Source organism: Trichosurus vulpecula, chromosome 2, assembly GCF_011100635.1.
Source record: "Trichosurus vulpecula isolate mTriVul1 chromosome 2, mTriVul1.pri, whole genome shotgun sequence".
In the NCBI taxonomy this organism is placed as follows: Eukaryota; Metazoa; Chordata; class Mammalia; order Diprotodontia; family Phalangeridae; genus Trichosurus; species Trichosurus vulpecula.
In genome coordinates this window covers 117,549,131-117,562,275 of record NC_050574.1, presented here as the reverse complement: position 1 = coordinate 117,562,275, position 13,145 = coordinate 117,549,131, and the positions used below count along the sequence as shown (strand labels likewise).

At 45.0% G+C, this 13,145-nt stretch overlaps 1 protein-coding gene and 1 non-coding gene across 2 annotated transcripts in view; both read left to right on the top strand.

Annotated features, from left to right (window-relative positions):
- Positions 1-5,097: 5,097 nt before the first annotated feature.
- Positions 5,098-13,145, top strand: part of USP35 (ubiquitin specific peptidase 35) — a 54,368-nt gene continuing 46,320 nt past the window's right edge. The window contains exons 1-2 of the mRNA XM_036746372.1: positions 5,098-5,779; positions 9,989-10,124. Coding sequence (XP_036602267.1) covers positions 5,098-5,779; positions 9,989-10,124 — 818 coding nt within the window. The remainder of the gene's footprint in view (positions 5,780-9,988; positions 10,125-13,145) is intronic.
- LOC118840535 lies at positions 11,562-11,666 on the top strand. The gene has a single exon (XR_005009717.1). It is a non-coding gene; the product is annotated as a U6 spliceosomal RNA (small nuclear RNA).

Sequence of the window (13,145 nt, the reverse complement as noted above, 5' to 3'; positions counted from 1 at the left end):
GAGGGTAATAATAGAAACTACTTCCCAGAGTGGTTATGAGGATCAAATAGGATATTTATAAAGTGCCATGCACACCTTAAAGTGCTATATAAATGAAAATAATTATTTTTAGAGCAGTGAAATTTAGAGGTTGTGGTCAATGCATGCACTCCTTTAGCTGCTGAGCTCAGCAGTAACAGTGGAAGTGGGAAGCTACCAAATGGAGCTTATAGAAAGATGAATTTTTTTGATGGTTTGGGGGGACCAGAATTGTGAATTTTATAGGCATAAGAATCTTCCATTAAGGAAACTTCCCTTACTAAGGCAGATTAGTGCCTATTCTACAGCATAGAATCTTAATGAGCTGTCTGGGTGGTGCTGAAAGGCTACTTGCCCAAGGTCCCACAGCCTGCATCTTTCCGAGATCACCTCTTTATCCGTTGTGTCACACGGCCTTTCTGTGGATTATTATTACAAGAATCATTGTGGTCCATGCTTCCTGAGTGGTACAGGTACAACAACTAAGCAACCTTGGTGGTTAAAAAGTGAAGTCCATATTGAATGGAGATCCAGGTACGATTGGCTAAAGAGTTTAGCCTGGGAAAGAACATTTTCTGGGGTCAGTGCCAATATTAGTAGGCTGTCTCCTTTTGTCCTAAAGATGTAATTAAGCCTTCCGGATTGCTTGGAGATCAATCTGTGTACTGTAACTGAGACTTTGGGGAGTGGACAGAAGCAGCTGATGTAATAGACCAAGCATTGGACTAGAGGTCAGAAGACCTGGGTTCTGGACCCAGAGCCATAGTTGACTTTTTCTGTGGCTTCAAACTAGTTCGTTTTCTCTCTCTCTCTCTCTCTCTCTCTCTCTCTCTCTCTCTCTCTCTCTCTCTCTCTCTCTCTCTCTCCCTCCCTCCCTCCCTCCCTCCCTCCCCATTTTCCCTATGAATCAAATGGTGTTAATAATTTCTGCCCACTTACCAGAGCTATTATAAAAGACAAATGAAGTAATGAAGGATATCCCAGAATTGTAGAATCTCAGGTTTGGAAGAAATCTTAGAGGTCTTATCTTAGAAGCTTAATCCAGTGGACATTCTAATATCCCCAGTAAGTGGCCCACCTGCCTCTCTTTCAGGACCTCCAGTGATGGAGAGCTCCCTCCCTCAGGGAGGTATTCCTGTTAATTCCATTATTGGAAACCTTTAATCTCCTGTCTAATGCTAGGATAGTTTTGTTCTATTGAGCTGAAGTCTGCCTCTGGGTGACTCTCCCATCTGCCCCATTGCTCCTGATCCTGCCCTTTGAGCCAAGAGGAACAAATCTAATTCCTCTTTCATATGACAACCCATCAGATACTCTTGCTCTATAATATATTATATACATAAAAAGTACCAGTAAAGGAGATTTTGTTTGTAGCCAAAGTTCTAGCTTCTATTGGGATGCTTGTGGGCTCAAAGGGAGGACTGGTAACTGGACCTGAGTGTGTGGCTATATTCTATTGAGGGTATGTTAGCCAGGGTAATAGGCATAGGTAAGAAGAGCCATTAGGCTATGAAGCTTTTAAATGAGTGTAATGATTTATTTTTTATAGAACTCAGCTGAAAGCATGTTAAAATAATCCTAACCTCTGAAGCAGGCCTCCCCAGTGGCACCATGGGAGAGACAGAAAGGCAGAATTGTATCATCAGTAACAGTAACTCTGATTTCTATAGCACTGTTCAGGTTTTTAAAGCATTTATTTTACAATAATTCTATCAGGTAGATAGGGCCAGCATTATTAATCCCATTTCACAGTTGAGAAACCTGAGGTTCAAAGACTTCCCTGGAGTCACACAGCAACTAAGTATCTGAATTAAGACTTAAATTCTACTCTCCTTAGTGCAAAGTCAGTATTTTGTTCCTGTTACAAAATCAGAATCAAAGAATTTTAAAGCTAGGAGACGTATCATAGGTCCACTGGTCCAATTTGTGCCTGAAAAAGATCCCCTACCCAACATAGTGGCCAGGTGTGGTAGTGCCCACCTGTAATCCCTGCTACTGGGGAGGCTGAGGGTAGTGGATGGTGTGAGCTTGGAGTTATGAACTACAGTGGGCAAAAAGCCTATCTGGGTGTCAGAACCAAGTTTGGCACTAATGCGGTGAATCCTCAGAAGTGAGGAAGGCCGCTACATTGTCTAGGGAAGGGTGAACCACCCAGGTTGGAAATGGAGCACGTCAGAGCCCCATGGCGTCTATCAGTGAGAGAGGTGGAAATGGCTTTTTGCCTCTTTTTGTATCCCTAGCACTTAGCACAGGGCTTGGCACATAGTAGGTGCTTAATAAATGTTTGTTGACTGGCTGACAACTCTCTATCCAATATGCCTTGCTGCTTACAAGAACAAGAACAAGAGGAGGAGTAATAACGAATATTAGTGCTGGTCTAATGAGATCCTGCCTCAAACACTAAATTGTAACTCTGGACAAGTCACCTAAACATCTCCCAGCTGCAATTGTCTTATCTGTAAAATAAGACGATAATGACATGCACATCACAAAGTTGTGGTGGGGAACAAATGAAATATGCACACATCTATGCACACACACACACATATATATACATGTGTACACACATATGTGTATGTCTATATACACGTGTGTGTACATATATGTGTATACACACATATGGCAGCCAGGTGACATACTGGATAGAGCACTGGAGTCAGGAAGATCTGAGTTCAAAGATGACCTCAGGCATTAGCAGTGTGACCCTGGACAAGTCACTTCACCCTGTTTGCCTCAGTTTCCTCATCTGTAAAGTGAGCTCGAGAAGGAAATGGCAAACCACTCCAGTATCTCTGCCAAGAAAACCCCAAATAGGGTCACGAAGAGTTGGACACAACTGAAAAATGACTAAACAGTAACATACACACATACATACATATATGTGTGTTACATGTCATTTAATTGACTTTATATATAGTGCTTTGCAAGCCTTAATGCGCTATATAAGTGTTAACTATTATTATTATTTATTATTATTATTTAGACTCAGTGATTTCTGGTCTTCTCTGGACCCTGCTCATTGTATCATCTGAAGCTTATTAATGAGAGGTGATATCTCACTCTGGGCAGCTAGGTGGCACAGTGTGTACAGCACTGGGCCTGGAGTCGGGAAGACCTGAGTTCAAATCCAGCCTCAGACATTTACTAGCAGTGTGACCCTAGGCCAGTCACTTAACTCTGCCTCAGCTCCTTTATCTGTAAAATGAGCTGGAGAAGAAAATGGCAAATGACACAATCTCCTTCAACATATTCACAATAATTAATACTAATAGCTAGCATTTGTGTAGCACTTTAAGGTCTCATTTTATTTTCACAACAACCCTGGGAGGTAGGTGCTATTCCCATTTTGCAGATGAGGAAATTTGATGCAAACAGAGAAAAAGTTAAGTGACTGACCCAGAATCAGATTACTAGCTGGTAGATGTTTTAGCCTGGATTTGAACTCGGGTCTTTCTGACTCCAGGTACAATGCTCTGTCCGTTGCATCGCCTAGCTGCCTCTATATTCATAGAACGTGGGGCTTCAGAATTAGAAAGACTTTACAATACAGAATATTAGAATATTAAAAATCAGGGCTGGTAATGACCTCAGACTGTACAATATCAGAGCTGAAAGGGGTCTGAGGGCATCAAATGTCAGAACAGAGGCTATAGAATGTCAGAATTGGAAGGGAATTTAACACACAGACTATGAGAGTATATGTGGAGGGAGGAGGGCAGGAGAACCTTAGAATACAGAATGTCAGAGTTGGGAGGGACCTTAGAACGTAGAATTTTAGAATTGTGAGGAGCTTTGGAGACCAGCCAGTCTTCCTTCCTCATTTTAAAGCCGAGTCAAGGGATGACCAGAGAGAAATGGCTTGCCTCAAGGTCCTGAGCCTAGGCAAGGAGTAAGTGGGATAGGCAGCCATTTAGGTTGTGATGGAAGTGAATGAGAGACATTTAAAATGTGACCTTTATAAAAATGATCGCTTATATCTTTAACGCTAGAAGGTTCTGCTCTCCATGGTTTATAGATATGTGCTTTGTGGGAACTCAGGTGACCCATATCTCGTTGAAGCCTCAAAGCCCTTAGCGGATAGTGACATTACATGGAGGAGGTGGACCTGGATGGATGGATAAGAGTTGGATGGGGAGGGAGTTGGGAATTTGTGCCATGTCCGTGTCAGTGTTAGTCGCCAGTACAGACCACTTGGCATGGGGACGCTGGAGGAGGGAAGGAGGCACAGCCGTGCTTTCTGCACATATAGTAGCTAGCTTCTTTTGCCCATCCTTCACACGAATCTCATCCCATAGAGTTACAGTGGGAAGAGCATCATCCTCTGTATGCCTCGAGGCACCATTTCGCGAATGGATAGAGAGATAGAAACAACCTAGTTCCTGCTCCCAAGAAGCTCCCAAGCAAAGGTAGGATGCAATATGTTCATTAAAAAAAAACGATGAAAGGTAGATTGTGGTTAAGGGGAAGGAGAGACTCAGAGAAATACATGGCAGATCTGAGATCTGAACTCATGTTCTATGTTTCTTAAGTTCAGTGCTCCATGTTCAGGAGTCTCCCCTGTCCCCTGTGCTTCCAAGGTGATCTCTGGGTTTAATAGTCACTGCATTTATTCTGAATTCATTGGCCATTTTGTGTTGCTTTCACTTACATTACTGTAGGAATTGTGTATATTGTTTTCCTGGTTCTACTTTGCTCTGAATCAGTTCCTACAAGTCTTCTCACGTTTCTCTGAATTCCTCATGATCAATTTTTTTTTGTGGCATAGTAATATCCCACCACATTCACCTACCATAGTTTGTTCCACCATTTCTCAATTGATGGGCAGCCATTTGGTTTTTAGTCTTTTGCCACCACCGAGGGGCCATTATTAATATTTTGGTATATATGAGGATTTTTATGTTGTCTGTGACTTCCTTGGAATTCATGCCCAATAAAAGAATCTCTGGGCCAAAGGGTGTGAATGGCTTGGTGACTTTCCTCATGTAATTCCTTTGGGGTCTATTGATGACTGATTCTGATGTTTGGGGGGGAGGGGTGGAAGGAGGGGATCTTTTGCTGCAGCCCCGGCAAGGAGCAGCTATGGACAAGATCCTGGAAGCTGTGATGCTGTCCTCCTACCCCACCAATGTGAAGCAAGGACTGGCACGGCGGGTGATCGAGGCAGCGAAGCAGCCCATGGACAGTGCGCAGTGCTGGGCCATGCTGGAGCTGTCCACCAAGCTCTTCCTGGTGGGCGACACCAAGTTCAAGCGGGAGATTGGGCAGGAGGTCCTTGAAGTGTATGGCCGCTACCACCTAGAGGCCTTCCTGGAGTTTTTTAATGCTCATTTCCTCCTGACTCTGCTGCAGGAGGGCTATGGGACCCCAGGCCACCCCAGCCCTTACGTGCTGGATTATGTCCAGCTGGGCCTGCAGTTCGTCCCTGATGGCCCAGCAGCGGAAGGTGTCTTTGCCTTGCTCCGCCTGGAAGTCCTGAGGAAGGTGTGTGAACGACCCGGCCCCAGGCAGTGTGCCAAGGTGGCTCGCCTCCTGAGCCAGTACCCACGCTGCATTCCAGATGGCAGACACCGGCTGCTCTTCTGCCAGCAGCTGGTCCGCTGCATCGGGCAATTCCAGTGCCTGGCAGAGGGGGAGGAGGGCATTGTGGAGTTCTTGAGCCATGTGAACAGAGTGAGTGGGCTCTTGCCTAAAATTTGGAGGGCTCAAGCCTCATCCATCCTGCCGTCCCTGAAGGAGCTGTTTGCCATCATCTCCTCCACAGGTACTTGGGGCAGGGAGAGGGTTTGTGGAGAGAGGGCTGATCGGTGGGCACAGGAAAGCATATGCATCTTGACATTAAATATATACTGGAGAATGTCAGAGCTATATAGGACTCCTCTAGTCTAGCTTCCTCTCATCGTGTCATTGGAAACCGAGGTTCAAGGAAGTATACAATGTCTTTTTCCAAGTTCATATAGCTTGCTCATCCTGGGACTAGGACCCAAATCTTTCGACTAGGGTCAGGGCTCTTTCTATACTACCACTCATAAGTAGGCAAGCATGACTCTGCTCACACTTCCACATACATATGCATGGAGGGGCACACACGTGCTTTTGTGGGCCATCACAAGTGTCTGAGCGCACTTTTGGTGAGGGGAGTGAAGTCCAGAATGGCAAGGGAAGTTTCTAGTGTAGAAACTCCTTCCACCAATCAATGCAGATTGGCAAATATCTGTAATCAATCAATTAATGAGCATTTATTAAGTGCTTGCTATGTACCAGGCACTGTGCTAAATTCTGGGGATACAAAGGAAGGCAAAAACAGTATCTGCCTTCAAGAAGCTCACAGTCTAATGGGGGAGACAACATGTAAATAAACACAGACAAGATGGAAAGTAGGCTTCCTGAGAAAGGTGAGAATTGTCTGGGGCACTGAGAAGTTAGTGCATGGTCTCAAAGCTAGTTATGTGTCAGAGTTAAGACTTGAACCCAGATCTTTCTGATTCCAAGGCTGGCCCCCCTACCTACTTCAACAAGCTGCTTCTCTTGAGAGCCACATAGACTTGTGTGTAAATATATTTAGTATTCTTATATGTTTAAAGACTTGTATATGTGTGAGTGCCCTATCTAAAATATGACATTCTTTATAACCTCTCCTCTGATTGGATGTCAGGTGGTCCCGTCCTATCCATATACTAGCTGTATCATCCCGGGCAAGTCGTCACTAGCCTACCACTCATCACTTTTCCTACTGATTCCCCTGCTCCACGTTTTATAGATGTATTATTCCCCCTATTAGCTCATGAGCTCATGGAGGCCAGGTACTGAGTCATTTTTTTTATCCCCAACACTAAACGGCAGGGTCTTGTGCTTGATAAGTATTTGAGAGAAATCCCCCTCCAGGGAGGGCCACAGCCCTTACTGAAATCCCAGGGCTGCTGAGAGTGGTTTTCTTACTGATTACTAGATAGAATTCTCCCCTCATTCTGCTTCAACCTGCCACCTCACAGAAGCCAAGAGCTCTTCTTGGCGGCATTGGGAAAATGGAAGGGATGGTGGCTTGGGTGTCAGGTAGTCAAATCCTAGCTGTATGAACCTAGGCAAGTGTCTGCTCTTTTCTGAACCTGAGTTTCATCACCACTAATATGGTGGATAGACACACAGATATTTATTAAGCCTTTACTGTGTGCTAGGCGTTGTGTTAAGTACTGGGGATGAAAATAAAAGAAAGCAAGACTGTGCCTGCCCTCAAGGAGCTTACATTCTGATGGGTGAAGACGACACATAAAAGGAGCTTGAAGGGAGAAGGGATGCTGGAGGCTTGGCTGGGGGGTAGCCAGGAAGTGTTATGGAAGCCTGGGTAAGGTGAAAGGTCCTCTATCCAAGCTCAGGAGTAGTCTAAGCATTTTATGGGAAGGTCAGGGAGCAGGTGACTTGTTTGGAAAATGGCCTGCGTGATAATCCTTTTACTGTCCGACTCACAGGATTATTGTGAGGGAGAAGTGCCTGAAATTGCCACGGTCATCTTGGTATTCCTGACAAAGTAGAGTCAATCTGAATTATTCAGCCGGCAAAGCCTCTGGCCTCTGCTGTCTCAAATGGTGGAAGGCTCATGAATAAAGACACAGGCCCAGGCTCTGGCCTGTCCCCATTGCCTGTTGGTCAGTGTCTGCTGCTCATGGTACATACAGTCTGACGTGGACATAGAGGGAGGCAGGCCCCAGTAGAACTCATGTGTAGGCAGAACACCGATAGGACACCTGCATGCACGTATAGCACATGCAAATTGAGGGTCACGTGCACGAGTGCACACACACACACACACACACACACACACATGCACGCACACACACATGTTACATAATCCACTCAAGTCAAACTATGTCGGCCAACCTTTATTAAGTTTTTACTGTGTGTTGGCGTTGTTCTAAGCATCATTCTAAGCAAAGAAAGGTAAGCACGAAGATAAACACACACCACATACAAATAGAAGTTCAACACACATGTGCAAAACCTAATCCCATACAAACAGGCGGCTATGCAAGCATATGCAAAGATACTCAATTTGCTGACTGATTTCAAGGAGTAGCAGCCCTTTCTGTGTCTGCGGAGTGTGTGTGTGTGTGTGTGTGTGTGTGTGTGTGTGTATGTGTGTGTGTTCACTATACAGACACATCATCTTAAAGCATATCCTCACGCTTCCCCCACTTCCACAGTCCACTTCCCCCTCATCTACACCCCTGGGGTTTGTTTTCTCTGCAATTGTGAGGCAGGTAGGCAGAGTGTCGCACTTGCAGTCAGGAAAAGGAGTTGGAATTCTGCCTCAGAACCCGACTAGCTCAGTTTCCTCCTCTGTAAGATGGGGATAACAACAGTACCTATCTCCTGGCGTTGTCGTGTGGATCAAATAAGATAACACACGCAGAGTGCTTTGCAAACCTTAAAGCATTATAGAAATGTGAGCTATTATTATTGTTATTAATTTAGAGGTAGGTAAAATTTCTCTTTGGTTCCCTCCCTCGAAGGCCTGCTTAAGCCCTTCATACCTGTCCAAGTCATCCCCCAACCACGTCCTCTGTTCACCAGGGCCCGCCCTCTATAGATGCCCCTCAGGTCTGGCTCTCAGCCCTCCATCGATGAGATGGAAATATGGCAGGCCCTGTGCTCGTACCCAGTGACAGCCGCTTCTAGCCTGTGCAAGGGCGATTGTTCCCGCCTTACAGATGAGAATACAGAAGTTTCAGAAGTTACAGATCATGGAGTTAGAGCTGGGAGAGGCCTCAGAGGCCACCGATGAGAAAATAGGCCCTGAGAGGCTGACAGGTTGAGGGTCACATAGCTAGTGAGCACCTGAGGTGGGATTCAAACTCAGGTCTTCCCAGCTGCAGGTGCATCTCTCCATCCCAGGTCTCTTGGTTCCAAACACAAAGCTTTCTCCTCTACCCCGCCTCCCCACGGCTGCTTATGTAATAACTGATTTGCATGTTTGACAGTTAGCAAGGTGCCCTGTATCCTTTTAGAGGGAAGAAGCTGGAGGCCTGGAAGATAAACTTCAGTACATGAATAAGTGCTTCAGTGCTGTGAGAGCTTCCTCTATTAAGCTGGATTAGATGACCTCAAAGATCCCTTTCAGCTCTGAAATTTTATGTTCCAAGGCCCCCCCTGGCTCCAATATTCAATGTTCTAAGGTCCCTCCCAGCTCTAATATTCCATGTTCTAAGGCCCCTCCCAGCTCTAATATTCTATATTCTAAGGCCCCTCCCAGCTCCAATATTCCATGTTCTAAGGCCCCTCCCAGCTCTAATATCCCATGTTCTAAGGCCCCTCCCAGCTCTAATATTCCATATTCTAAGGGCTCTCCCAGCTCCAATATTCTATGTTCTAAGTCTCCTCCCGGCTCCAATATTCCTTGTTCTAAGGGTCCTCCCAGTTCTGACATTTCTCTGTTCTAAGGGCCCCCTGAGCCCTGACATTCTGTTTCAGGATTCCTTTAAACTCCATCATCCTGTAACCCTGATTAAGCTCTGTTTATATGTATGTGACTGCACTATAGTTGGTGGGAAGGGTAGGGGGAGACATTGGGTTTGTAGCCTAGATCCTCTTGAAGGAGGAGGTTACTGTAGATGCCAGGCACCTTTTAATTCAATCTAATTAGCATTTGTTAAGTAGGTACTGCATGTGAGGCATTCACTGAATTAGGGGAGAAGGCTCCAAAGACAGAAATGGAAAGGGGTCCTCATCCTCAAGGAGCTTACACTCCTCCTAGCTTGCCTTGCCATTCTCTCTTTTCTGTCAGTGGGGGTTGGGAAGCAGGGTGGGGCATGGAGGCAGGGAGGGAGCAGGATAGGGGACAGGGAGGGGGGCAGGGAGGGAGCTGGGTGGGGGATGGAGGCAGGGAAAGCAGCTGGATGAGGAATGGGAGCAGGGAGGGAGCTGGGTGGATGTCTTTGCCTCAGCCTCATTTAGCTCTGATTTCTGCCTTGTTCCCCAGAGGAGCAGGAGCCACCCTCCAATGCCCTGGCCAGCGTCGTCCAGTATGTGCCTCTAGAGCTTATGGACGGGGTGATCAGAAACCTCACGAATGATGATAGCATCACAGATGCTCAGATGATGACAGCTATCAGCAGGTAGGAGACAGTAGCAGGGAAGAGGGGTGCTTCATCAACACTGAGGAACAGAGAGGGCTTTCTGAGCTTTGGTAGGGGGTGGGGGCAGGGGAGAAGACAAACAGGAGGGCAGGGTTTTTTTCCTCTTGGCAGGTAGCCCCAGCTACCTGGGTTCAGGAGAACCAGGTACTATTCACAACTCTGTCACTTACTGGTTGTATAACCTTGGGCAAGTCACTTTTCTTCTCTAGGACTCAGTTTCCCCTTCTGTAAAATGAGTTGACACCAGATGATCCTTAAGGTCTGTTCTAGTACTAACACTCTTGGGGTCCATGATTCTATTGTGCCCTTCTAGTGTGAGGCCAGTATGTGATACAGGACTACTCGCTGGCCCGAGCTTAGCTAAGACTAGATTCTGAAGTTTGGGGGCCCTTGCCTTCTCTAGCGCCTTCCTAGTATAGAATGGACTGCTTCATAGAGTCATGAGACTACTGCTTCTCAAGGCCTTCAAGCAGAAGAGAGGTGGCTACTTCTCAGGGATAATTTAGAAATTCCTCTTTAGATAGGAGTTAAACTAGATGCTTTCTGAGATTCCCTTAAGCTCTGTGACTCTAAGGAAGAGTACTAGGCTTTTCCTGATCCCTCCTTTCTATTCCCCATCTCAGTTACTCTTTAGGGTCTACCCTCCTCCAGGCTAATGAGCTTGTGAGGTTTGTAATTGCAAGTACAAAGCTTGGGTTCAGAGGCTTAAAAAAAATCCCTCAAAGACTTCTTTAGTTCCTTCTTAGCCATTGTCCTGAGGCAGTCATCTAGGCTGCCAACACAGGCACCCACATATGGCCAAGCTTCCTGCATGGGTATAGAACAGGGCTGGGGAACCTGCAGCCTCAAGGCCACATGTGGCCCTCTAGGTCCTTAAATGAAACCCTCTAACCTTTTATTAAGAGGATTTATTCTGTGCGGTTTGGATTCCGTCAAAGTGCCGCACTTGAGGACCTAGAGGGCCACATATGACCTTGAGGCCACAGGTTCCCCACTCCTTGTATAGAACTTGAACTAAAGATTACATATTGTAATTTTCTACCAAATGTCTTATAAAAATAGTCACTGATGACTCACCTTTGCATAACATTTTCAAAATGATAATGAAGTATATATGTAGGATTTGAATTTTAAAAACCCCACCAAGGTACAATCTGATACATCTCTCCTTAAACTTCAGTTATTAAAAGTCATTTCTTAATTTTTCCTGTTTTAAAGAAAATTTGTTGACTCTTCCTCTCACTAATAATTCTCACATAGCCCCTTAGTACTTAAAACTTAACATTTGTTCTGCAGCTGACTATTTGCCCTAAAACTCATGTCTGACAGTTTTCTGCCTATTAACAAGAAAGACCTTAGATCTCCTTGTCCTGGACTCTGTATTTTTCCTCTTTCTTGAGCAGAACAGAAAGATCAGATAACTGCCATAACACATATATTACAACTAGAACAACCAAGAGGAGAAAAGCATGGTCCCTGGGCAGTGATGACATACAAATTTATGAAGCGTTCAATATTTTTTAATCTTGGTGTCCAGGGGACCTTTCTTTTCTGCCTTTGATCTCCTTGGGGTATGTGTCTTGCAGTGGGAGCATTGGGTTAGCCATTTTTTCTTGCATATTTTAAAATTATTTTCCAGAATGATTGGACCAATTCCCAACTCCACCAACAGTAAAGTCTTCCTACAGCACCCCCCGCCCCACACCCCCACCTCCCAGCTACCTCCCATATTGACTGTTGGCATTTTTTCTTTGGCAATTTGCCAAGTGAGGCAAAACCACAGAATTGTTCTAATTTGCATTTCTCTTATGATCAGTGATTTGGATCATTTAAAAAAATGTGGTCATATAGCTTGAATTTCTTCTTTTGAAAACTGAGACATATCCTTTGAGTATTTATCTTCTGGAGAATGTTTCTTCATCTTACTTATTTGTGTTGATTCTCTTTTGATATCAGACTTTTGTCAGTAACATTTGATACAAAATTGTGTTTTTTCTCCACTTGGTGATTTCTCTTTTTATTTTAGCTGCTTTAATTAGATTCATGCAAAAGCTTTTTTAATTTTATGCCATTGAGACTGTCTTTTGTGATCTCCTCGCTTCTTTGTTTGGTTAGAAATTCTTCTGGTAGCTATATTTCGAAAGATACCTTCTGATTTTTTTCCCCTGTGATATCTTTTATATTTCTATGAAGGAGCATGGCATACTGGATAGAGACCCAGCCCATCCCACAGATCACCCCATCCAGTGGGTCAGGTACCACCTCTGTGAGACCCTGGGCAAGTCATGAGGATAATAATAGCACCTACTCCCCGGGGTTTTTGTGATAAGGATTAAATGAGATAGATTGTAGAGGTATGCAGGAGGGAGGGCTCACTTCTGGTGGGGTAAGAGGAAGAGGAGCTATTTAGTTATATGCATTATATAATTTGACCCTCATAAGCCAGGGTTATGGGTACTCCAGATAGCATTATCACTATTTTACGGAGAAAGAAACAGAAGATGAAAGACTTTATGGCTTGCCCATGGTAGCACAGCTAGGGAGTCTTGGAGGTCAGATTTGTACCCAGATATCTCCCTGACTCTTGACTTCTACACCGCAGAATCAAAGCAGGTTCTCCATGGATAGTTAGGTTTTTTAATAAATAGAGATAGAGGAAATATGGAATGATGTGAGCAAAAGCAGGGAGGTAGGAAAGGCCAGGATGCGTTTGGGGAATCGCAAATAGTCTAGTTCAGCTGAAATGTATGAGGGGAAATGCTGGGGATGAATCTAGAAAGGCTAAGCTCTGAAGGGCCTTGAATGCCAGAATGGTTCCACTACACCCCAACTCATAGTCAAGCACCCACCCCCTGCCCCTGGCTGTTTTTCTCTTCTAACCTGGTCCTCTCATAGAATCATCAAGTCAGAAGAGATGTCAGAGGTCACCTAGCTCATTCTTTCTCCCCATGCAAAATCTGATTTACAGCGTCATTATTGATAAGGGGAATAGGGTTAGGG